We start from the raw sequence: 26077 nt of genomic DNA, 5'->3' as shown, positions 1-26077 counted from the left end.
TGTGCCCACCTATGACCTTGCCCAGTGAGTGCCCACCCATGACCTTGCCCAGTGAGTCCCTTTTGAGCAGGTGGCATGAGTTTTAGCCCAGAAGTCTTGGTGCCTAGGATGGATGGTCAGAGGATGGAGAAGGCCTCTTGCTAAGCATGTGCGTTTAAGTTGGGGATTGGCCAGTGAACCTCCATGACCTGTATCAGATGCTACCTTGTCCCTGGCAGGAGCCAGACACCTACCGCTTGGCCCTGACGAGGATGGCGGATGACATCCTGTCCCTGCGTAGGCACGTTGTCAACCTGGAAACCGAGAACAGCAACCTACGCCGCAACCTCAACATGCACAAGGACCTAGGCCGCACCCTGCTGGATGATGTCGACATCGATGTCATGACCAAGGCAGAGATCGTGGACAGGATTGGTGAGGCCCCACAGCTGCCCCCTCCACCTCTGGGTGTTGCAGAGGGGGGAGGGAGCTGCCAGGAGGAAGGAGTGGGCAGTGCGTGTCTGCCTACAGACAGAAAGCAAAGGGTGGGGAGCCTTGGATAGAGCCAGACATATTGGGGAAATGCCCCACCTCACCCTGCAGAGCCCACCAAGTATGATCAGTCCATGTGTCCTCCTGTTCCAGCCCTGCCTCTCTCCCCGCAGCCCTGCCAATGCCCATCGTGCCCAGCCTGCCCTATGCCCTGCTATTTCTCTGCCATCCCTTGGCAAGCAGCTTCACCCCCCACCTCTTCGTGGACTGTTTGCTGCCTCAGGTATGAATATGCATTGCTTGGCACTGACTGAATTATGTGGTCTCTTGCAGTGGGTCTCAAGCAGAAGCTGGCTGCTGAGACGATGGAAATAAGGAAGTTGAAGGACCGAGTCCAGCAGCTGCAGAATGAACTGATCCGGGTAAGGGCACTGGGGGCTTGGCTCTGCCCTGTAGGGAAAGAGCTGTGAGTATACCCAGACCTTTGCAAACCCACCTCAAGAGTGAGCAGAAGTGATGTCCAGAGCAATGGGGCACCAGCAGGGATCAGAGATGTGGTTAGGGACCTGCCAGGGACCTCCAACTGCCAAGGACCTCCAGCTAGAAGCAAGAGAAGATGGGATTTGGCCCAAGGGCTGTAGGTGGCAGCCCTATGCATGAGACTTAGTGTGGAATCAGGAGAACTGGGGAGATGCTGGATTACCTGATGCAGGGGGGTGAGGCCAAGCCCCAGGGGGAGTATGAGGAGGCACATGGTGAAATGATGGAAGCAGCAGGAGCAGATGTCAAATTTAGCAGCAACACTTGAACTGGCTGGAGTGTTGTGAGGAGGTCGTATGGACAGGAACTCACTTGGCAGGGGGGTGCAGGGAGGGCAGGAGTCAGTGCACAGAGGAAGGAGGAAGTGGCTTTGCAGAGCTGGGCATTAGGAGCAGTGTGGTCCTGATTAGATGTGGGAATGAGAGTGGGCAGCTCAGAGCCAAAGGCCACTTCAGGGGGAGACAACATGGTGCTCAGGCACCTCAACCCAGGAGCTTCCCCAAGGAAGGGCAGCTTGGCACCAAGAAGTTAATATGGAAGCAAAGATGTCCCAGGCCATTACACAGTCATACTGTGCTCCAGATCAGGGCTGGGGCCAAAGTCCCCTCTCTCTCCAAAATGATCAGGGGAGGCTGAGGCAGCTGTGCCCAGTGGTAAGCAATATTGCGGAGCTTTGGGCTTTCAGTCCAGGTGAATCCCCTCTACGACTCAACGGCCCCCTCAGAGACTGCTTAGCAAGACAGGGAGACCCACAGGGTCAGTCTGGGTCCCTCTACCTCTGTAGAGATTCCCTGCATCTTCAGATACCATCATCTGCAGGATCTGATAGTTTGCCTTCTCCTCTCTCTCCAACCAGAAAAATGACATGGAAAAGGACCTGCTGACACTGCAGCGAGCCCACCAGCAGCAGCAGGCAGTGCTAAGGAAGTATAATGAGAAAATTGCCAAGATAAAAGCCCTGGAAGAAACTGTGCGGCAACAGGAGAAGGTGGGCAGCTCTACAAGGCAAGGTGCAGGGCAGAGGACACCTGGCTGGGCAACCCTGCTCCTTCTTGGGCTTATCCTCCCCCTGTTATGGTGTGCTCTGTATTCAAAATGAACACCCCATCCACTGGGGAAGCTTTTGCAGTGAGCCACAGGTAGACAAAACTCCTAGCTGGCACCTCTGCAGGTGCCCTTTCTGTGAGCCTTATTCCAGTTGGTGTGTTTAGGTGGCCTGATGCAGTGCACAGATCTCTCTGGCTCTAAATGCACCCACCTTGCATATCACACACAGGCAGAGGGGCACAGATGCCATCAAGGGGCCTGTGGTGGATACATTGCTCCAATCTCATGCTCCATCAGAAGCCAACATCACACAGGTGGCACTTGGCTTCTCAGCTCCTGCGCTGGAATCCAGCAACGGGAGAGGAGCCCCAGCAGCAAGGTGGCTGTTCTGCACAGTGATGTGGTTCACTCCCTCCTGCACCTGGGAATGGGATCCTGGGATCCCACGGACTGTGCACACACCCATCCCAAACCTGTAGGCAGCAGGTGCTCTCACTCCAGTGCCCAGGTCCTTTAATGCTAGCTTTACTGAATAGCTGCTCAGCTTCTACAAGCCTATGCTCCAGCCAGTCTGGGGGACCCTGGCATCGAAATGACAGGGGTCTCCTGAATACCAGGCATCACATTTGGTTTAGAACTGCATTCCCTGACAAGACACACAGCCAGCTTGCCCAGTACCCACCAGTATTCTGGTGTCTCTTCAAGGTCTCCTTGTGTGTGGATATGAGACACTCCCACCAGCTCTGTAGTAGTGGAGCAAACTGAGCAGAAGGGGAAGCCAACAACAGGACCACAGATTCAGACTTTGTTTGGATGAGGATTGAAGGTGTGATGGCTCTGGGTGTTGGCTACAGCCAAGGCTGGAGACTTTGACTAGTGTGTGCCAATGTTTCTGCTGGGACCAAAGCTGGAGGTTTCTGGCTAGTGGGTCTTGCCCCTCTGCTCAGGGTCAGACCAATTGCTATATTTGGAGACAGGAAGGAATTTTACCCCATGGTTAGACTGGTATGGACTATGGGGGTTTTGCCGCCTTTTGTAGTATGGCCCTCGGCCTGGGATCTCTTGAGCATATATTGAGAACATTTCATAGAAGCAGGATGTTTTCTGCTGTGGTTCCTCTACTTCACCTATGGCAGGGTAGGGTGTTATGTCTGTGTTGTGTCAGGGTTGACAGTAGTTTGATGTAGAATTTAGAGTATGGTTTGTATGGCATGATTTGGATAGAAATGATCCTGCCTCAGGCAGCGGGGTGGATTAGATGACCTCTGGAGGTCCCTTCCAGCCCAACTTCCCTATGATTTTTCCCTATAATTCTATGACCTTGTCTAGCAGTTACTAAACACAAAGACCTTTTCTCTTACCCTCCCTCCCACAAGAATCAGGTATACAAAGCTATAGCATTCTTGTTTGATAGGGATATGAGATCTGGACATTTCATAATAATAAACAGCTCAGAAGTAAAGCACTGAAAAGGTTGTATGAGCCAGTAAAGGATCTTGCCAGGGAAAGAGCAAGCTCTGAGATGAAGTTTTGAGCATAGTAGATGCAGTGAAATCCCAAGAATTTCAGCAGGCAGTCCTTGTGCTTAGGCTGATGAAGGTCAGACCAGATAAATATCTCTGGGAAGGCCGTTTCTCTGCTGTTTGACCTCAGGACTGATAAGCTGGAAAGAGAGCGCTGAGCAAGACCTTAGAGATCTTAATGTAAATGAACAACAATGAGAAGGATGTCTGTAGCAAGAAGAGGTAGAGGCAAACTGTGGGAGTGGCCTAGGGGCTCTATGGCTGGGGGCAGCATGTGTTACTAAGGCCCCATGGTGTTCAATACATGCAGACCTTGGCTACCCGCTGATCTCAAACTCAGCCCGGTCAGGGTGTGTTTGGGCCAGTGTGCTACTCTAGACTTGTAAAGCACTGGAACCAGTTAGCCACCCAATGCTAGCAGCACACCTCCTGCTCTGGGCCTGATGAGGCCCAAGCTGTTGGCTTACCCTGGGTGGCTTGGGTCAAAGAGACTTTAATGCATACTTGTTGTGTCCCCCCCAACTAACGCTCCAACCACAGGTGATTGAGAAGATGGAGCGGCTGCTGGAGGGGAAGTTGGCTGAGGCAACCAAGAATGCCGAGAGGCCTTCGGGTAAGAGCATCCCTCTTTCGCAGGGCCCAAGAGGGAGTTGGGATGTGCTGCAGGAACCAGGCCTGTGAGGAAAGACTGACCACTGAGAGGATAAGAACAAGTTGCAGCTTGAGACAGGCACCACAGAGACCCTGTGCAGCAGCCAGTCAGAAAGGGCCACATGCTGCCAGCAGCCTTCCTCTGCTTAGCACCTGACCTGGAGGTGGGAGTCAGGCGCTCCTCACCATGACAGCGGACCTAGAGAAAGAGAAAGGGAATCCAAATCCCCCATGAATGACCAAATCCTACAGCCAGTAGCTCCCTGGAAGGTCCACTGCCCTCTCCATGGACAGCCTCTGATTCTGGTGGAGTTGGGTAGGAAGGACAAGAGGATGTCATTCCAAGGCCTAGCAAAAACCTAGTGGCCCACCCGTCTAGTGTGGTTCATGTAGCCAAATGCTGTAGCCAGAAGGTGCTATGAACAGCACTGCACTCAGTTACCATGGGCTCCCCAGCACACACAACCAGGTGCCTGCTTACAGCTGAATCAGCTATGGAGTGGCCTGTGCCAGGAGTCAAGGGTGAGGTTCAATGTCATCCCTCTGGAACCATAGCGAGATGCCTAACAGTACAGAGTAGAGCACACCTCTCCTTGCCTTTTGAGCTGCCTCTCCTCTTCCTCCCCTTCCAGGCAAGACCTTCTCCAAGGGACTCTACACAACACTGCTCACCGAGAACTTGAGGTTGCAGGAGGAGCTGGGGAGATCCCATTACTGCTCCTCCCCCATCATCCTGCAGCAGCAGTCCTTGCCGGTGAGATGCGTGCATGCAGGGCTATGCCACCCCCAGGGTGGGTTTGGAGCCTGGTGCCCTGGGAGCAAGCAGTGGCAGTTCATTGCACATACCTGGCAGATTGGTTGCTCTTAAGAGCTGTAAGTGCCTTTGGGGCTTGGCTGACATGTTTGTACAGCACCTAGCATGTTAGGGTAGTGTGTTTCAACAGCAGCTTCCATACACTGCTGCAGTACAGCATGGTATTGTGTTGTTATGCATTAGCAGAGCTATTTTTTGCTTCAGCCACCAAAAACTAGGTGCCTGTTTGCTGTCTCAGTCTGGGGTTTTGTTGAGGGAAATTCATGGCTGTGGTGTGCAGGAGGGGTTGGCGTGGATGGTCATGTGGGCAAGCATTTGTGACTCGACTGTCTGAGAACCCAGGGGACTGAATACGATGACATGGGGTAGCTCCTTCCAGTCCCATGCTATCTTTTCAGCTGCTCTTACTAAGCTGCATTTCTGTTTAGCAGGACATATACGACCACTCGGAGAGGTTATCCCTGCTGGCCAAGCTGGAGAAGGCTCAGACTCATATTCATGTCCTGGAAAGCCAAGTAAGCCCTTTCCCAGACACTACTGGCCAACCTCATGCCTTCTCACTCAGGGCATGCTCCTTGGCCATGAATGAGCATGACATTGCTGGATGGTGACCTGCTCCTTAGCCATCCCCCAAGTTCTGGTGCTTCCCTTGTGGAGATGACATACTATGATCACCGCTTGAGTCTACGAGTGGAACATCAGTTTGCCTCAGTCCAGAAGGGTGGCCTAGACACAGACCACAGCCCTTTCCAGAGACAGGAGGAGAGCATGGTTTGTTATGTTTGGTCATTGGCACAGTTGGTTCTTCCAGCTGGCCCTCTGGGTAATAAGTCACTGTTCAGTTGGGAAAGGGAGGGAGTCCCACAGTCAAGGTTAAAGGTTCATGTGAGCCTAGGTGGCCCAACAGACTTGCATGTTTAATGCACACCAGATTTTCAGCCAAGAAGGGAGCAGCGTGGCCAGCATTGCACCTGCAGCTGCCTTTGACTTTGAGTCCATCAGCCCATATGACTACATACCCAGTTACTGCTGGGTCCACTTAAAGAAGCCTTCAGCACCAGTCTGAAGCATGGCTCAAAATCAGTCCTCTGAAGTTGTAGTGAGGTGTCCTAACACCGCAGCCACTTCATGCCCACCCCACAGTCATGGACCAGCTGCAACAAAGACCAGCCTCACCCTTGGGCCACACTGCTGAGGCTTACTGCATGGCATTGGTCATGCAAACAGATATGGTTGGGTTTTGACGTAGCCCAACCCTGTGCCTAGCCTCTTGGGCAACATCAGGGCCTGGGTGCAGATGTACCCACCAGGCAGGGACATCTGTACATAGTCACAGGCTTTTCCCCCCATCAGGCAGCACCAAATCATTTGGGACTAGAGAAGAAGATTGTAGTCAGGAGGAGGGCAGGTCCCTAAATGAGCAGGCATCTGCTTAGCAGTGCATTGATTGAATCCAAGGACCTCAGAGCAGTGTACCATCCCTCCCAAGCAGATGCTGCCTCCCTCACACCAGCAGGGTTGACAGCATGTGGATAGAAACAAGCCAGGTGTAGAACATAGGACCTCAGATGAGATTATGTGGGAGGGAGCTGGCATGAGGGGCCCTGCTTTGTTTCCCAATGACCCATGCATTAGTGAGCTAGAAAAACAGCTACAGTTAAGGCCACTCAAGAACCAACTCAAGCAGTCCTAGTTTGATAGAGAAGAAATGGGCTATGCTGATGCCATGCCCTGAACGTCTGTTCTCTCTGTCCCAGCTGGAGCAGTCTGCAAGGACGTGGGGACGAGAGAAGCAAGAACTCAACAACCAGCTGATGGAGCTAGAGCATGGCTTCAGGCACTTGCCCTCCCCTGTCCCGCGTGACTTTCAAGTGGTGAGTGACATGCCCGCAAATTACCAGGGACTCACACACACACCTTTGACACTAGCCCTGACTCACCTGGCTAGCATAGGAGCCCTGGTTCTGATCTTGGAAAACAACCATCCAGCTGCTTTTAGCCAAAAATTGATGCCTGAGACAGGAAACCTTCAAGGTACTGATCGGGGCCATCTTGAGGGCATAAGAAATACCTCAGGGAATGTCTCTACCACTAACTTCAGGGTCTGCATTAGCTTGTGAGCATGCTCCCTCCACCCTCTCTCAGGAGGGGAAGAGGGGGAGGACTAACCAAAGGAGGAGGAAAAGGGACACAAGCAGAGCTACTGGGTTGACTCCAGCCATGCGACACCACAGAAGTTGCTTCTTAGCACAAATTCTTGGTGCTTAAATAGGTGATCAGACTTAATCTCTGATTCTCCTCCATGCTCATTCCCTGGGTAATTGTTTTTCCTCTAGAGACTCATGCATTTATTGGAAGGCAGCAACCGTCTCCCTTAGCCCCCTTACCTTGAGGCTCCATCTCTCTTCAGCCAGGGGACCCCTTTCTCTGAGCTGCCCGATTCCTCCCCCTTACTGCAGAAGGGTGAAAATGAATGGTTGGGTGGGTTGTGGGTTCATTCTCTTCTCCTGTGGGCTGCTCTTGACTACGGCCCTGGGGTTCATAACTCCTCTGGTGTGTCACTGAGCAGCTTTTGGAAATCACCTCATCATCTACTCCTCCCTGTGAAGACATGGCTGTTAGAGCATGAGTGCCAGTCTCTGGTGGTATTTACACTGGCCCTTGGGAAGCATGTTGGATACAAAGGACTTTGAAACAGAGCCATGTCATGGTTGAAAAGGGGTGGGGAGACAGAGGGGTAGACATTCAGGAACATGCCCCCATATTGACTCTCTTTTCCTTCACAGAAGACTTCATCAGACCCCACAACGCATCACAAACGGCATCAGACACTCGACCCTCTGCCCTAACACCTCTTGTGAGATTGACCTGTTGGTCTCACAAATGAAAGACTATGAGGTTTTCCAGCCGGTCTCCAGCAGGCCGACCCCTCTGGGTCTTCTGGAGAGTTTTATTAAATGCTTAACACCTACCCTCCATGTGCTGTTCCTGTGCACTGGACAGCCATAAGGGTCCCTGTTGGAGCCCAGGGAGATGCTTACATTGCCCAGAAGTAGAGACAGAATCCTGTCCATGAAGCCTAGATCCGACCCAAGCCAAGAGTCAGTGATAAGTGCTGTAGAGCAGCTACTTTGACAGGGAATGAGACACCAGCAGAGAAGCCCTTGCCCCCTTAGGTCACCTTTCTCCTGTCCATCTTACATAATCGCTTCCAAGCATCTTCCCAGCTCCAGAGCTCAAGGTACAGACACATGCAACTTCTTGCTCTGGAGGCTCCCATTTCAATCCCCAGTGGTAGCTGAAGTGGCAACCCTCATGCTGCCACTTCTGTTCCTGCAGCCTGCTGCTAGCTGAGTAGATAAGGCTCAGTAATAGGTGCCTCCTGCCCTTCTCTGAGCTTAGATGCTACCTGTGCCTTGCTTAGTGCAGGCCCTGCTATAGGAAAGCGCCCCATGGATGCTCCCCCTCCCCCTTCTCCTGGGACCTTTACTGGTTTGTAAACCTAGCAGAATACCAGTGCTTCAAAGGAGAAGCTGAGGCAGGAATGAGCTGAAGAGCTTTTAAAATCATCACTAAAAGATAATGGCAACCTGTAGGGTTGCCATCTGTCAACTTGTACTGTGGCTAGTGTAGGGGATAGGATTAGGAGCAATGGTCTTGAGCTGTACGAGAAGAAATTTAGTTTGGAGATGGGCCATAAGAGACAGGACTGAAAGCAATGGCCTCAAGCTTCAGAAGGGGAAATTTAGGTTGGAGAGTAGGAAGAATTTCCTGACCATGAGGGTGATCAAGCATTGGGACAGGCTGCCTAGAGAAGTTGTGGAATCTCTATCCCTGGCAGTTTTTCAAGAGCAAGTTGGACGGGCACTGGGCTGGGATGGTTTAGTCAGGGATTATCCAGGAGCAGGGAGCTGGACTAGATGAGGTTGTAAGATCTCTTCCAGCCCTACCTTCCTAGGATCCTGTGATCCTAAAGGTGCATCAGTCATAGTCTTTCCCATACTCCTGCTCCGACGTGGAGGAACATTTCAAGCTGTAGCCATAAGGGAGAGTTAAGGGTAGGGATTAAAGAAATAGACAAAAGAATAGACTTGTCAGTGACATGGCAGTCACAGGGGCTAAGGAAGAGAAGCAGGCAACCAAGGTAAAGTCTGGTGTACAGGTTGGTTCCATCACCAGCAAACAGACCTGGAAGGCAGCTTTGGGACACGTGTCCTGGAGATTGCCCAGTGTGATCACTGGAGTCCAGTAGAAAAGAGCTGCCTGGTGCTTGATTTGTATGTGAAGTCACCACAATTCACATATGAACTAGAGATGCTGGCATTTGAAGAAAAAAAAAAAAAAAAGAAGGTTGGGGGAATCCTTCTTGTGGGGTGTGGAGCACGAGCACATCCTATGTCACACGAAATATTCTACAGCTTCTCCAACATCCCAGAGATAAAGAGAAATGCTAACTCGCCCTGAACACAGTTCTGGCAATCACCCCTAGCTGTCCCACCTCCTGTCAAACATTGCAGGGCAGAAAAGACAACCGTTGAAACAACCCAAGACTTGTTTCTCCACAGCTAAAGATGTCGTTCCCCCAACAACACACCAAGTATAGTGCTAATTTCTTAACTTGAGTCCCGTGAATTTTAATAGTCACCCATGACAACATGAGCCCCTTTGAAATGGAACTGATAAGGCAAGTGCTGTCCATTTGAACGTGATGGTAGGAAGTTCAGTGGATGTTTCAGTGGTTCTGACCGGTGTCATGATAGCAATTTCAGAAGCTGGGAACAAGCAGTAATAAATGTCTCCTTATTGCTGGGCCTTCAGAACTGGAGTTATAACTGATCACAGCTTGTACAACCACAATGATCTCTCAGGAGTAAGATTTAATGTAATACCTACCTACTACATCAGGCAGTCATAAAATTTCATCCCCAATAGCATGCAACTACAGTCTGTAAAGCTACCGTCACAGCTGCTGAAGGGAATTACAAGTCCATTGAAGTCAGGGGATCAGGGTGTTACCAGGAGAATTTTTGCTCTGATTTCTACCACTTGGGCTGCATAGCAGCAATAGAAACACCGCACATTGTTGCTTTAAGCTAGGTCAGGGCATAATGGACACACCATGGTCCAACTGAATCTGGTAGCAGAATAAAAGACAGCAGGCTCTGATTGCCACAGCTGACACTCTGGAGAAAAACTTGTCATCTAATTACCTCCTTTCTGGGAGGTAACTGGAAACTGGCCACATTTGAGCAAAATTAGCATGAGGCTTGCAAATCGCAGTGACCAGGAGCCAAGTCTGGTCTCAGTTTCCTGTAAACAAAAGTGTGTGACCTTGCATTGGAATCCCTCAGTTCACCATCTGTAAAATGGGGATAACTATAATGACTGACTACCAGGAGGGCCTGTGAGACTGAATTCATGAATGGTTCAACCATGCTTTGAACACCTCAGGCCCGGGGTGGGCACCAGAGCTGCTGCTGTGTCCTGCTACAGATTGCCACAGGACTGGGTTGTGCTTCAGGCAAGTGACAGTATCTCCCTCACCTATTGCCCCAGCCTAGTCACAGAATTGGTCAGGGCAGCTGCTGCTCCATTCACGGATGGGCGCTGAGAGGCCGTAACGTCAGGTATATTGGCTTGTCAGGGATTAGGATGAGGTCAAACTTGGTCCCAATCTCCAATCCTCTCTTGGTTTCTATCTTGAAGTTCTCCAACATCTGAAAAACCAGAGACAAATCGATGGTGAGCAGAGCTGCAGGTTCATGTAGGGAGGTGGCTACAGTCTCATCTGTACAAACTTCCAGCTCTGATAGCCATCTCCTGGCCTGCGCTGGAAGAGCAAAAGTTCCCCCAAGTGAAACAGCATCAGATGGGTGGACACTGGCCTTCCAGCACACAACACCTAGTCCTGTGTGTCTAATTATTTCATGCCACTTTTTTAACCTGTGTCTTCCCCTGGAAGGACCTCTGTTGCCTATTTCCCCCAGTGCAGGAGCTTGCAGGGCTGAGGAAGCGGTCCAGAATTCACTGAGCTCCAAACACACTATGATAGAAAGACCAAGGAGAGTCTGAACCTGGTCCTGCAGTGATGAGGGAAGACCTCCTGGGGAGAGGGCAAATGGCAGCAACTCCCTTATGAAACGACCTTAATTCTGGGCTGCAGCTAAGGGAAGCCCTGTTAAGCCTGGGACTGGATGTTTGTTCCAGGTCCCTCTATATATCCCCATCAGCTGGGTGTTTGCTCTCTACCCCCACATGCTGGTTTAGGCTAGGCAAGATGCACCCATGTCACTGCATCAGTTGGGGATGATTTTTGTGCCATTCTGGTTTTGCCTTTACTTGTTTTCTTGCATTGTGCTATAAAATAAATCCTCTCTGAGCTGACTGAAAATGAGCTGAATGCCTAACTTGGGAAGGCTGCATTGTAAAGCCCCATTTCACTGGGTGAAGGGGCTCATTGGCCAAAAGGAACTTCATGACGCGAGGCTCATTTTGTAGGATCCTAATTTGTCCAATTGAATATTACTCCTATAATAAGACTGGGGCAGCTGTGGGCTGGATCTGCTCCATCCAGCCCCTGGGACTCCCAGTGGACTGGGGAATTTGGGGGCAGGGCTAGCTAGGGAGGTACTACTGCCGAATCCAGGGCTAAGGGCAGTAGCATAACCAAGGTGATGTAAGAAGGGCACCAGCCCCAGGAACCAACTTAGAGGGGTTACCAGTATGCCCCACCCACCCCTAAAAGTTTCTCAGAGTCCCACAAAACCCAACCGTGGGGAGCCAGACAGGCACAGCCAGGCAGGGATAGTGCCATGCCCAGCAGCATATCTGGCTGGGGGTGGAAGCACATCCCTTCCCTCAAGGGGCTTTGCCATGGGAGGCTCAGCCCTGCTGCCAGGGATGGGAGGCTGGTGGGGCTCCAGGGCCCCCCCCAGTGCTGTGTGCCCCCAGTGACAGCAGCCTCGCCCATGCTGCTAAACCAACAGCAGCAACAGCTGCCAATGAAGTGAGGAAAGCCCTGGCAGAAAAGTCTCTCTTCTACCCCGCAGTGGTCAATATAACCCCCCCCCCCCCCCCCACACACACACACACACACACACATACACACACACTTATTCCTCCCCCAGGCGCTGAAAAAGCTTGCAATGCCTCTGGCCATGGGACCTTGTTGGACAAGGCCATCAACAGTGAACACAGCCTCCCTTGCCCCACAGCCACGTGGCTCACTTGTTTCTACCAGTCACTGGCCCCATTGCACCAGCCATTCATCCCACAGATCTGGCCTGCAGAGCCAGAGCCAGCCCTGGGGTGTGAGACAAGTCTGACATCCTGAAGGTAGAGTCCTTGCGTGGCCTCCTACTCTAGTATCCAAGTACCTCATGGCTCCTAGTGGATGCATCCTCCCATCACCCCCAGGAGCTTGGGAAGTGCTACAGTCCTGGTTATGCAGATAGACAACTGGATCCTAGAGATCCAGATTCCCAGTGGCGTTTAAGCCCCTAAATCCTCCTGATGTCAGTGGGACTTAGGCACCTGGATACTGCTGAGGAGCAGTAACACACAGGAGTCTGTGATGGAGCAGAGAGTTGAGCTTAGACTCGGCTTCCTTTCATCTCACTATTTATATCAAAACCTCAAAGTGAGGCACAGACCCTTGAGAAGAGAAGGCTGGGACATTTTCTGCCCTGTAGAAAATTCCAAGTTTTCACAGAAAAAAATCATCCTGGTTAGGAACAAAAGGGAAAAAATATAACTTTTTCCCCCCACTGGACAGAAATACTCAAAAGTTCTGTTGCAACAATAAAAAAAATGAAGTTTTCCTGCTGGAAAACGGTTGATTCCCTCCTCCCCCTTGCCACCAGAAAAGGCCATTTTTTATTGGAGATTCATTCTGACAGGTAATTCCCCAACTGGCTTGTATGATTATTTCCATTTTACAGATGAGGAAGTTGAGTCATGGGGAAAATAAATCAATCAACAGCACCAATGAACAGAGCTGGGACTAGAAGCCCAGGTCTCCAGGCTCAAAAACTAAGACGCTTTTTAGTGGGCCACACTACTTCTGGCACAGAGAAATAACCCTTTTACCTAGTATAAATGTGGCAATGATCTTATAGAAAATTTCAAATGACCTCACACAAATGTTGCAAAACCACTATTTTTCAGCCTTTCTTGACACCAGGCACCCCTCGTTAAATTCAAGGCACCCCTCAGAAAGTGCCAGCTATTAGTTTTTACTCAGGTTTTGAATATGGAAAAACAATAGAACAATTATTGTTGCCAAGAACTCAGAAAGCAACAGGTCAGGATGGTTTTGACACTCTGGATTCTTATTTGAAATCTATGGATTTATCTCACGAATCATATGTATGTGTTTGCAGGGGTGTAGGTTGTAGCCGTGTTGGTCTAAGGACATAGGCAGACAAGGGTCCTTGGGTGAATCTGATATCTTTTATAAGACCAACCCAAATAGTTGGAGAATAGTTATTAAGCAAGCTTTCGAGTTCAAAAACCCTTCGCCATGTATGTGTTTGCACACTTGACAGGGCTAATATTGCATGTTATCTTGTGACACCATTAAAAGGATCTCACGGGGCATGTCTACACATGCATTTACTCGCAGTAAGCGTTTTTTTGACCAGTGTCTACACGTAGGTGTTACAGCGCAGTAGCGCTGTGTGCGCTCCGACGTGGGAGTAAAGTTACTCCCAAGTTGAAGCATACACACACTGTTACTGTGCAGTAAGGTGTCTACCTGTGCCTTACTGTGCAGTAACTAAGCAGGTGTAAATTTGCTACCTGCATCATGCAGGTAGCATATCTATGCCCAACTTGGCGTAAGTTGCTATAGTTACTGTGCAGTATGGGCATGCACATGTAGACACATGCCCCTACTGCACAGTAACTTCTGGCACAGTAACTTTTGGCACCTAAGTTACTGTGCAGTAACTGTGCACGTGTAGATGCACGTACACTGTGCTAAACTTCTGCAAACTCTGAATGGAAAGCCTGCAGCCTCTCACAACCCAGGGTAACTATGGGGAGCTTTGTGTATCTGATGCACCTGTGGTAACTTGCAGCCCCACCTGTGTGAATGGTCTACCATGTAACCCTTCCTTGCTCAAACCATGCACCCAGCTGAGTTCCAAGGACTTGGGTCCCACTGTTTTCCCAAATGAACTGCAGCCACCCACACTCCTTCCTTGTCATCTGCCTGGGGTACAGCTCAGGAATGAAATGGAGGATGTTATTTTTGGGGTTCAGCCAAGTAAGGAAGGAGCCAGACTCACATGAATCAAGAAGAGCTGCATCTCCAGCTCAGCAATCCTGCGACCAAGACACTGGCGTGGTCCAAAGCCAAAGCCCAGCCCCTTGAAGTATTTTGTTTCCATCATCAGCCATCGCTCCGGGTTGAACTGCTCTGGCTTGACGAAAAACTTGGGGTCACGGCCCATTGCATATATCCCTACCTGCACCAGCGTCTGCAGGGGAGAGGGAAAGGTTAAAAGCATGCTAGCAGCAGCACTTCTCTAGCATCCCTCATGGCAGCTATGCCAGAGTTCATCGCTGTGGTGGAGTTTCTCTGCATTCACAGTGATGTGGCCTCACAGCAGGACCAAATCAGGCTTATTGGTACCACCCCAAACAGGGACATCCAGGCAGGGCTCAGGTGTGGGGCATTCCCTCATGGCAGTGATCACGTAAGAAAGCCTATTGACCTTCGTGGACCTGCTGATGAAAGTGAGTACTCATCATACTACAAGCTCTGACCCAGTCCCCACTGACCAGCCTAAGGTAAGTTTGTTTGACCATTGGGGTTGTTTTAAAACAATGCTTAAGCAGAGTCTTCAGGTTTAGAAATGTGTTGGGATCTTTGAGAGACCAGATCTTTGCTACATGTAAGGGCCGTCTCTCTACCCGACTTCTTCCCTCTTAAAACGTATGAAACATTAGCAAAAGCTCACCCAGTAATGCAAGCAATGGGAATGCCACTGGCTAGATGGAGCAGTCCCAAGGCAATGCTTACCTTGGCAGGGATACGGTAATCCTGGAGGACCATTTCTTGCATTGTGTATCTCTGAAGGGTTATGGCCACTGGATGGAGCCTGGCAAGGAGAGGGAGTCAGGATGAAATTTACTCATTATTCATGTACGGTAGACATCACCTAGATGAATGAACTTGTACACAGCCAGCGCTGTTAAAGGGACAGGTTCCTGCCTTAAGTGTCTGGACACCACCTCAAAAGACCACCATCTATCTCTGTTCCCTGCACTACATACAACATATTGGCTATGCATTTGATCAAGCTATGAGAACTTCTCACGAGTCCTCTAAGTGCATCTCCCTTCACCGTGATAGAGCGAATTCTGGTTTCAAGCAGATTCCACCAGTGCAAACGTTGATGCCACTGATTGCTGGAGCCAAGCTCACAAGAAAGGGTTAAAAAGAATAGCACCATTAATATTTGTTGTTGTTTGTTCTTTTGCAGCCCAACACTGGTATAACTCACTACAATTACCCCCCAAAAGTTCAAGTAGGAAATAGCACTGGTGTAGGTGCTCTGTGCCTGCTTCTCCACTGCAGTAGCTGTCTTCTCAAAGCAAAGGAGCTAGTACTGGTTCCTCTGTCATCTGGTGGGCAGGTACTGTAATAGCACTTACTGTATCACTTAATCCAATAATCTGATCACCTCTCCACTCTGGACACCATCATAACTTGTACACACGTGTAAGGAATACAGAGTTAAGGCGCAGTGTTCCCAGGCCCAGTGTGCAGTGGACTGTTAATTTTTTTTAAGAGGATCAGCTACTAGAGGGAAATATTTTTCCCCACTGGTACAAAGTCCCAGCTCCTCTGCTCAGATGCTGAGAAGTGCTGTAGGACCCTAATACTGGGTTGGATTTCTATAGAGAGAGGGAAGGGAAGCATTTGCACAGTGAAGGGGTTGTTCTTGCTCACTGCAAAGATGGAGGGATGGGGGAACTGAATGGGACATCCTGGAAGGAAATCCAACTTACCGGAGAGTCTCCTTGATGGCAGCTTTGAGCAGTTTGACAGATTTCAGCATCTTCAGCATGTCCCCCTGGGCTGCCTGCTTGGCTGCAAAGATCTCAGTCCGCAGCTGCTCCTGCACACCTGGAGAGCGAGCCAGCTCGAACATGGCCCACTGGAGGGTCATGGAGGTCTGCAATGGGATAGGGGAAAGCCCTAGAGCTAAGAAATGGCTGGACTTTTATCCCAGCCCTGCCACCCTCTAGATGACCCCAAACAAGTCACTTCACCTGCCTATGCCTCAGTTTCCCTGGTACACAAGGGAGTTGTGTAGCTAAGGTCACATTGAACGCTTACACAAAAGGATCCATAGAAATGATCTGGTAAATGCCAGAGCTCTCAGGAGTGAGGTTCCCCTGTCAAAGGTGCCATAAAACTCCACATCCTATGTACCCAGCCGTAGACAGCAACCCCGCCCTGCAAAGCCATTCTCAGCCTCCCCTGCTCCTACATCATGGGCATTACTCACTGAAGATCATTATAGAAAGATTAGCCAGGGGCACTTAGGATATCAGAGGGGGAAGCCACTTCAAGTGTGGCAACACACACACACACACACACACACGCACACAGAGCCATGGAGTATCTAAGACAGCTTCCATCAGCACCCCTTAGCGAAATGCCAGGTCCATCACGACCAAGGATCCTGGTGTTCTCTGTTTATAAGTATCAATTGAACACTAGGGCTGTGTGAAATGGCACTGTTCTGTTTCGACTTGTGTTTCGACATTTCAACAGAACAGCATTTGGTTTCAAATTTCTTTTCAATTCTAAGCTGCTATTTTGTTTTGTTTCATCAAAACAGTTTTGCTGTTTCGATGTTTTGTCTGTAGGCTATAATGGGGAAGCGTGAAACAGCCTATAACCTTGTCATTTCTGGGCTTATTTGGATGAAACTTGCAATAATGGTAGCCCTTTCTGAGGGCATGAAGCCTGCCAAGTTTCAACGAGATAGGTGCAGGGGTTTGGGGGGAACTGCACCCCAAGCTGCGGACAAGCAAAACTCGTGACATGGGTGACACTGTGTGTTAAGGCAGAGCGGGGTGAAAGCTGCAGGCCGGCTAGCCCCTGCTGCAGCCATGAAGCCTGCCAGCTGTGGAGCAGATCGGTGCAGGGGTTCGGGGTTCTGGGGCCCTGCACCTCTAGCTGCCAACAGGCAAAATTCGTGTCATGGGTGGGTGACACTGTGTGTGTGTTAAGGTGCGCCCTCACTCAGCTGACCCCAAGGGAGAAAGCCGGGCAGTTCAAACAATGCTGCCTTCTTTACAGTTTTTCCACCCTCCCCCAGAGCACTGGGATTGGAAGGGACCTCAGGGAAGGATGACAGTCACTGGCCAGCTACACAGTCAATATGAGAGCAGTCCTTCCCCCTCCTTACTTCAGTTTCTGTTTCCCTGCAGGCAAGCCCTGCAGGCATGAAATTTTCAAAACGTTTCGACTTCCCTCATTTTGTTTCAAAGCTGTTTTGAAGCTCTCTGTTTCATTTTGATGTTGCTGTTTTGAGCTTGAAATGAGTCGAAACAGCGTCAAAATGAAACTGCAGGTGAAATTTCGCACAGCCCTATTGAACACAATGCTTTATTACAATTTTACAATTTTTAAGCAACTTGGAAGCCTAGCAGTGCCTCAGTCACTATAATAAAATAAATTCTAAGTACCTATAAATGTTGGTATTTGATTTGGGGTTTTTCATCATGGAAAATCAGAGCTCCCCCTGCCCCCTTAGCTCACTAGGATGCAGGTCCAGGCCCCTCACTCTCAAGCCACAGCCCCCAAGACCTGCCAGTGGCCCTCACTCCCTACCCACAGCCCCCGCCCCCCCAACCCTGCTGAAGAGGGCCCCCAGCTGCCAGGACTATGGGGTCAGGGACCCAGGTCTGCAGCCTCCTGCCCCACACAGTAGTGCCCGATTCCCAGGGAAAGCCCATGGTGGGGGAGGGTGTAGGCTGCCCGCTGTGGGCTTGGGTGATGGGGTGCTGGCTCCCTGCTGCTGTGTGCATTCCCAGGATGGGGAATGGGGGGACGTGGCCCCCAGATTTGTGCTCAGAGCAAGTGTGGGCTGCGGGTTCTCCCCCCCCACCACTGCCCTCCCCCCAGGGCCTCCACAGCCCAGCAGGCAGGACCCAGTGCAGCAGGGCAGAGCAGGGCCAGATGGAGAAGCTCAGTGCCACCACTGGGAGCCCCACACTGCCCTGGTAAGGCACCCCCTGCCCAGCAGCAGCAAGGGGCACAACCCTACACTGCCAGTACTGCTGGGTGGGCAGGGGGTGCTTTGCCATGGCAGCGCAAGGCTCCCAGCAGCCGCACCAAGTTTCCCGCCATGCTCTGCCCCGCTGTGCCAGGTCCCGCCTGCTGGGCCATGGAGACCCCAGGGAGAGGCAGCAGGGCAGGGAGCCCAAGCCCACAGTGGACAGCCTGCCCCCACCCCATGCACAAATCTGGGGGGCACGTGCCCCCCCTGCAAGCCCCTGGGAGTGAACACAGTGGTGGGGAGCCAGCTCCACTCTCTGCCCCTCAGACGAGCTATCCGTGGCTCAAGCTACAACTCTGCCAGCCTGCAGAGAGCTCTTTGCAAAGTGGAAAATCTGCATGTTTCTCCATTAAAATGAAAAATCCACATTTTTCTCAGTTAAAAGGGAAAATCCGCAGTTTTTCCCCATTTTTCTGTGGGATCCCTGATCATAACTATGAATACTTTACCCTGACAGCAATGAAGCTGCCTCACCCTCAAAGCCCAGCCTTACCGTGTCCACCCCACCTGCCATCATCTCTGTCACACTGGCCTTGATGTCATCAATGGGCAGCTTGTCCTGCATTAAAAGTGTGGACAGGATGCCAGTGTACTCCTTGGCGCTCTTCCGTTGCAGCCGGAGATCTCGGTAGACGTTCTGGATGCATTTGTCAGCTGGAGATACAGACATGATGGGGGGGATACCAGGCACAAAGGTACAGGTTCAGCACCTAACTGGAAACCTCCAAGAGCTGAGCCCACACTTCATACCAGGCACAGAGCGAAAAGGTTCAACTTTCCTTCCTAAGACCAGGTAGGAGCTCAAAGCCTAGGTCCTTTATCCTCTTGAGAAAGCTATGGTGTCAGGGGCAGGGGGGATGGACATAGGACCTCCTCAGACCCACACAATTTATGTGGCTCTTTGATTTGGGGTCACCATTGGGACTCAGCACTGGGTTCTCCCAACTGGCCAAGTGCCTGGCTGGAATCTGAGCAGCCCTGAGTTCACACAGAGCAGGTGGAGTATCCTGCACTCTCCTGGCATCCTGCATCTTTTTTATAACATCCTCAACTATTACACCAATGCTGGGCTGTATGTTTGCTCCTCTGGTGTAAGGGCAGACAACACTGGTGTAAATGTGTCATGTTCAGACCCATGGACAAAGAAGTTACCATCCTAGCTCTAGTAATAGGCGCTTGGTACAGGACACCCTGGTCCTCCTGGTTCTGCTCCAGATCACGGTGACAGGGAACCCTAGCAGCTCCTCCAGCACAGCTATCCCTGCTATCCACCACCTAGCAAACCCTGTCAATGCCTTGGAGCTGCCAGGCTAGTCAGCAGGAGCAAGCACCTTTCCAGAGCCACCCTCTGCTAGGCCTAGCAGGAGGTAGGCTCATTGCAAATCCATCTCCTTTCCTCCAGGATGCCCTCAAGTTTCTTCGGCTCAGGAGTCAAACTACCAGGTTTGAGACCTGACCTCAGATCTTCTGCACAGCAGCCTGAAATGCTCACATTTTATCCACCAGCGTCTCCCTCAGATGGCAGGGGCTAGTGAGGCAGTGAGCAAGAACTCTCACCTTGCATGAAAATTACATCCCAGGCCTTCACGTGGTCCTGCCAGGTCTTGGAATTGATCCAGTGGAACAGCTTGACTGGGATGTAGAGCATGGGCGAGGTGGTGTGGAACATCATGCTCACCGCATCGATGAATCGCTGGGCCTCAGGGTCAACAAAGTCCTGCAGGAGCCCCAAGCGCTCTCCATACAGGACATGGCACACTGCTGCAGAAGCAAGAGAAACAGTCCAAAGGGGGTGGGGAGATGAGGGGTTGAATCTGGGCTCACACCCACCCTCAAAGCCCCTGTTCTCTCATACCTGAGCTACGTAGAGGCCTCTCTCTGCTCATCCCCAGCCCACCCCGCCCCTATGGGAACCCCACAGCCAGACGCCAGCTCACTCACACTCCAGAGCGAAGCGGAACAGCTCGTTAGTGAAGTCGGCCGTCCACTTCCCCCGGCCACTCTTCTCAATCTGGACCCTGACCCTCCGGACAAAGTCCTCTCCCACTTCATTCAGGAGGGGCACGAAGTTGTCCATCACCTGTGGGGACAGGACCTCCTTGTTCAGGATCAGGCGGTCGAAGCGCCAAGCCTCCCCATTCCTGGAAAACAAAGGGAAAAGCATCCAGGTGGTTCTGTCCTCTGGGAATGTTTTGATCCCTTTAATGTCAGGAATAACACAAACCAATTCCTCCATGTGCCCTCTCCCATCAAAGTGCACCATAGTGCTCTCTTTGTTCAGCCCAGCCCACTCCTCACTTATGAAGCCATGCAGAACAATGCCCTCTGGTTCTCCCCCCGATGCTTGCCCAGCTGCCATGCTTCAGCGGGCCTGCTCCCATGGGGATTCCTTTTCTGACCCTCAAAGTCATGCACACTAGGCCAACCCACCAGTTTCTTGTTGGTTATACTAGCAACTGGGAGCCATGTTGCATCAACCCTACATGGTGGGGACTGAGAAATATTTTCAGTTGTGTCAAGCTAAAACAGGATCCAGATAAGAGCCCAGCCCTGTCCTTCCACTGTTAGAAAACCTCAACAAAGCCTCAAGGATGAGTCAACCCCATTTGCCCCCTGCTGTTGCTCTGGAGGCACAAAGGTGCTTCCAATCACCACGTGAAGGTGAGCTCAGCTGCCAGTGTCCTCAGTAGGGGACGTTCCTCCCCTACTATTTCTCTATTTCCTAAACCTCAAGGAGGCTTGGTCCTTTCATAAGTATCATGAACCAAGCTTCAGAAGAGGAGACACTGCATAATGGGCCCAGACATGTCTCTTGTACCTGGTAGCAACCACAAAAATGTCCAGGCTCAGGACCAGTGCTTAAGGTTGGGACCTTCTCTACCTGATGTCTACCAACATATCAATTTGGTGGCTACTGAATTAGGATTGTGGCTGCTTCCAATTGTTATATTTGAAGTGGGAGTGATGTACCCCTCTCATGTCCACAGAAAAAATCAGCAAGTTGCATGGGAAAAAATAACGTACATGACCCATCAAAAATCATTGTCAGTCTGGGCTCCCCTGAATCCCTAAGTTCACAATAAGATGTGCTGTGGGTGGCATTGTTTGTGCTCAAAGGAAAGCAAACCCTTACTCACTTGAGAAGCACACCATACGACTTGTTGCGGTGGTCTCGGTAGGCCACCCAGGGGGACACGGTGAACCTCTCTGGGAACATGCCTTCTGATTTAAAGAGAGTGGCAGCATCTTCAGGGTTAATGATATTCACGCTCTCATAGATGCCAAGCTTCTCCCTGCAAAGTTCAACAGGACATCAGGATGCTCAGACAAGAAAACAGCCTAGAAGAAAACTGGGATCACCCGTCTTTTCAGGTGATCAGTGATAACACTGGAACAATGCAGTCACTGTCAATGCCCCCCATGCCCCGATACCTCAGGAGTCTCCACAAATAGGCTACGGAGGATGTTGTGGCAGCAACATCCTTTCATGCATAGTTTGAGCACACAAAGCAAGAGTCATGAGTGTGTTAATGGTATAGACCAGTGGTTTTCAACCTTTTTCATTTGTGGACCCCTAAAAAATTTTGCATGAAGGTGAAGACCCTTTTGAATTGTAAGTGTGAGTATTCACAGACTTTTGATTGATCGTGATCATCTTTTGTGGACCCCTTGGACATAGTCTGTGGACCCCCATGGAAAATGGACCACTTAAGCTGAATACCTAGAGTCCAATGGGCATTTATGCTTGGGAAAAAAAAAACTTCAGAATTGGGTCCACATAGACTGAACTAAACCCAGTCTAACAGACATAAAAGGCAGGGGGTCAAATTCATCCCTGGTGTAAATCCAATGAAGTTACTCCAGGGCTGAATTTGGCCCAGTGAGGTTTTCTTACAACACAAACCCAGGGTAAGACACCAGAGGTGGCATAACCTCAGCACAAAAATAAAGCCCTATCCCTAAGCTGCTGCCATCATCCAAATGCCACGATACCTGTGGAGCCCACAGTGCTTCACTAGGTCAGGATCCAGCACACAGCCTGGCCCTGGGTATAGTAGGGGTAGGTGTCTGTGTTTATAACTCTGGGGTAATTAAGAGCCAGGCAGGGAGGGAGGACATGTCAGCAGTCCTAGACACATAAAACTTCATAGAGACAAGGATAGTCATAGACATAAGACACCAGCAGAGACTCCCTTTCACCACCACACCTCCATGATCCTGTACAGACACTGCTGCAGGACTTTTTGTGCCTAACCCTATTATATCACTGTAGCCCCGATTGACTGCATCTGAAAACCAGGACCCCTTAATGCTAGGTACTGTACATACCAACAGCAACAGAGTCCCTACATGTTGTTGAAGCAGACAGAGGGTAAATGGTGGAACAGTAGCAGAGAGAGAAGGCAAGTGATTTGCCCAGGGTTGCCCTGAGGCTCCATAGCAGAGCTGGGAATAAAAGCAAGGTCAGTGCTTTCTCCACCCCTCACTAGTGCCGAAGCTGGGTCTGTGTGGGATGGAAGTGCATCTGAAATTCAATAAGATTTGTCCACTTGGCATGCTCAACTCCCAGCCTTGCATTATGTCCATTAGACCATGCTGCCTCTCAATGCCCTGCCAACACACTTCGCAACACCCAGCTTTTCCTTCACAACATTGGGCTAGTTTTTGGGGGGACATTCGGAGCCACAGGGGGAGAGAATGGCAGAGACCAGAAGGGGTGACCCCCTGGCTTCTTACCTGTAAATGGGTCCAAACTTCTGAAACTGCCGGGCCATGATGTTGTGGACATTGTGGAAGCCACCTTCCTGCCAGAAGTGGTAGAGGTTGAACCAGCCAGTTTTCCAGTTGCCTGGGACTTCATTAAAAGGCCTGGCCCCCTTCCTTTGAAAAGAGGGGGAGTACAGCTCCCCCTTGACTGCATGAGCCCTGCGGTAGCCAGGAAATTGGGAGGAAGCAGGAGAGAGCATCCCAGGGTTCCCTGGAGCCAGCCAGCGGGAGCTACTCCTGGCTAACATGGCCAGACGAGGAAGGGAACAAGTGCACCACCTCGTTGGGGAAAAGTCCTCTGGACTCACCCCAGCTCCAAGAGCATTGCTCTTATACTAACAGAGTCCCTGTCAAGGATAGGAGCTAACTCACAACAGGCTGCTGTTGCCTTGCTCTCATACCCGCCTCCCAATCACTCACTGCCTACTGTAATGGCAGGGAAAGGTCAATGCAACATCTCCATAGGCATGCAGGAATGAACTGGGAGGAGGGGAACGAAGTAGGAGAAGCCGGGCAGCCGCATGTAAAAGCCTTGAAATACTTCAAATCCTGGCAGCTGCTCCATTCCCCATAAGCTGAGTCAGGTGGTTCCTTCTCTCCATTGCAAGAAGGGAGGGGGGGAATGGACCTTTATTTAATAATCTAAAGGGGCATCCGATGCCTTACCTTTACATTATACACAAAGCAAATGTTTACCCAGCCTGGGAGCGCATCCCTCCAAGGCTTGATCTGGTCTGTGCCTTGAGCACCAGAGATTATAGATAGGGGCTGCCTTTGACCCCGACCTCTGCCTACCCTGGTGTCAATGACCCTATTGACTGCTCCACACTAAAGCAAGCAGATCTGCAGTGGATCCCATGTTCTGCTGCTATAGAAATGAAGCAGCCACTCCCTGAGCATGTGTGTGATACTAGTTAAGAAAAGCCTGTGTTTTGGGGGTACTTCTGCTTATTGGAAGTGCCTGAGAAAAACATATCCTATCACCTTGATTCAGCTATTTCTAAATTAATACACAATAGTGTATAGGGTATATTAATTGACACCAGTTGAGGGCACAGCTCTCTATATATCTGTGAAACGGGGGCTACTTCATTTCACAGTGGAAAAATTGCTCACTAAGATACAGGCAAAGAAGATATATAATGCATTTACTCTGAGGCTATGTCTATATTGTAATTTGATGGTGGGATTGCAGCTAATGTGGACATATCTAAGCTAGCATTAAAGGAGCTGTGAGACAGACTGTGGGGAACTACAGAAGGATGTGGCAGCATTGTGTGAATGGGCAACTAAATGGCAGATGAAATTCAGTGTAGATAAGTGTGAAGTGGTGCACCTGGACAAAAATAGCCCCAGATATACCTACATTAAGATAGGCTCTACATTAGCTGTTACCACACAAGGAACAGATCTGGGAATCATTGTGGATAGCTCACTACAAACATCTGCTCAGTGTTCAGCAGCCATCAAAAGGCAAACAAAAAGTTAGGGATTATTAAGAAGAAGGGAATTGTATTGTATTAAGAAGGAGGGAACAAAACAGAAAGTATCATTATTACCATTTATAACTCCATGGTGCATCCACACTTTCAATGCTGTGCCCAGTTCTGGTGTCCACCACAGCTCACAAAAGATAGAGAAGAATGAGAAAAGGTCCAGAGAAGGACTCCAAGGATGATTAGTGATGTGGAGGGCTCTGTATAAGGAGAGACTAAAGTGGCCTATCCAGTTTAGCAGAGATGTTTGAGGGGGGTCATAATAATGGTTTACAAAATATTAAATGATGAAGAGAAAGTAAATAGGGAGTTCTTCTTATCTCTCACAAGCCAAGAACTCTGGGTCACAAAATGAAACTAGTAGGCAGCATATTTAAAACTAACAAAAAAAAGTTTTTTTCATATCAGGTGTAATTAAAGTATGGAATTTGTTGCCACCAGATAGTGTGGAAGCTGACTTTAGCCAGATTCAGAAAGGCATTGAATACATTCTTAGATTAAAGGGGCATCAACACAGCAGCTGTTGAGCAGAGGTGTTGGGGACACAGGCTCTGAATCAGAATTTCCTAGACATTAAATGCTGGAGGCTACAAGTGAGAGAGGAATAGTCAGGGGAGAATTCAGTCATACCCAATTCACACTTGCTTTCAGCATCAATTTGGGGAACCAATAGCAACTTGGCCATGGTAAGGGTTGCCAAAATATGGAATGGGCTTCCAAGGGAGGTGGTGCTTCCCCTACCTTGGAGGTATTCAAGAGGAGATTAGACAGGCATCTGGCTGGGGTTACTTAACCCCAGTGCTCTTTCCTGCCTGGAGCAGAGGGTCAGACTCGATGATCTACCAGGTCTCTTCTGACTCTAGAAATCTATGAATCTATGCCAGCATAGGCTACTCATACCCTCCTGGTACCCTCCAGAAGTACTCAGAGGCTGAAGATGCCTGAGAATGGAATAGTTGCTTGCTGAGCTATGCTGCTCTCAGAGTTAGAGGTTTGCCATGCACAACTGGTAATGCACTTTCAAAATAATTAACTAATGGCCATTCTTTCCAGAAGTAAATGTGAATAACCGACCCTTCAAGACCATCATCCATGTCAGGAACTTCCCAGGCAACTATGACGAGTTCCCAGAAGAATGTCAAGGATGTTTCCATTTTGTATCCTGAAAAGCCCTGCAACAGGAGTGTCTGCCATAACAAGCCTCCTTGAAAAAAGCAGTTTAAGGTAAGGGGAAAACATTTAACAAGACTCCAAAAAAACAACGCAGCAGGGTAATAAAATTGAAACTGTAATGATGATAAAAGTCTTTCGTCTCTACCAGCCAGGGGCATCACTAATGGTGACTGTAACTAGGATGGTGGCAGTATACATTGCAGGAGCTACAGCCAGAGGTGTGCTGCTGTGAAGGGAGACATCCCTCCTTTATTTTTTTTTTATTTTTTGCAGCCCTCACATGTTGAGTGG

General features: G+C 50.1%; 2 protein-coding genes across 3 annotated transcripts in view; one reads left to right on the top strand and one right to left on the bottom strand.

Annotated features, from left to right (window-relative positions):
- CCDC33 (coiled-coil domain containing 33) overlaps positions 1 to 8018 on the top strand; it is a 199409-nt gene extending 191391 nt beyond the window's left edge. The window contains exons 19-26 of the mRNA XM_019477767.2: positions 219 to 414; positions 805 to 893; positions 1868 to 1999; positions 4122 to 4194; positions 4865 to 4986; positions 5478 to 5561; positions 6804 to 6920; positions 7833 to 8018. Coding sequence (XP_019333312.1) covers positions 219 to 414; positions 805 to 893; positions 1868 to 1999; positions 4122 to 4194; positions 4865 to 4986; positions 5478 to 5561; positions 6804 to 6920; positions 7833 to 7895 — 876 coding nt within the window. The 3' untranslated portion in view covers positions 7896 to 8018. The remainder of the gene's footprint in view (positions 1 to 218; positions 415 to 804; positions 894 to 1867; positions 2000 to 4121; positions 4195 to 4864; positions 4987 to 5477; positions 5562 to 6803; positions 6921 to 7832) is intronic.
- A 1885-nt stretch (positions 8019 to 9903) lies between these two features.
- LOC102569028 (cholesterol side-chain cleavage enzyme, mitochondrial) lies at positions 9904 to 23593 on the bottom strand. 2 transcript variants are annotated; one of them, XM_019477766.2, is made up of 9 exons: positions 23088 to 23593; positions 21488 to 21643; positions 20292 to 20491; positions 19908 to 20108; positions 18844 to 19004; positions 16066 to 16232; positions 15074 to 15152; positions 14337 to 14528; positions 9904 to 10763 (listed from the first exon to the last, which is right to left on the bottom strand). In XM_019477766.2, exons 1-9 carry the CDS (start codon positions 23363 to 23365, stop codon positions 10641 to 10643), a joined length of 1557 nt encoding a protein of 518 aa, XP_019333311.1. In that variant the 5' UTR covers positions 23366 to 23593; the 3' UTR covers positions 9904 to 10640. The 2 variants fall into 2 exon arrangements, with proteins under 2 accessions (XP_019333311.1, XP_006273217.2); XM_006273155.4 differs by having other exon boundaries at positions 19908 to 20111; positions 23088 to 23591.
- Positions 23594 to 26077: the final 2484 nt, after the last annotated feature.

Source organism: Alligator mississippiensis, chromosome 11 (genome assembly GCF_030867095.1).
Source record: "Alligator mississippiensis isolate rAllMis1 chromosome 11, rAllMis1, whole genome shotgun sequence".
In the NCBI taxonomy this organism is placed as follows: Eukaryota; Metazoa; Chordata; order Crocodylia; family Alligatoridae; genus Alligator; species Alligator mississippiensis.
Note: the sequence above shows the minus strand (reverse complement) of the source record. Positions and strands in the feature narration are given on the sequence as shown.

What these genes read in the sequence shown, in the direction of transcription:
- LOC102569028 (XM_006273155.4), bottom strand. Translation starts at nt 23,365, where the DNA reads ATGTTAGCCAGGAGTAGCTCCCGCTGGCTGGCTCCAGGGAACCCTGGG. An exon ending in GCCATCAAGGAGACTCTCCG is followed by an intron (nt 15,153 to 16,065) that starts GTAAGTTGGATT and finishes TCTCCTTGCCAG; the next exon opens with GCTCCATCCAGTGGCCATAA. An exon ending in ATTACCGTATCCCTGCCAAG is followed by an intron (nt 14,529 to 15,073) that starts GTAAGCATTGCC and finishes TCTCCCCTGCAG; the next exon opens with ACGCTGGTGCAGGTAGGGAT.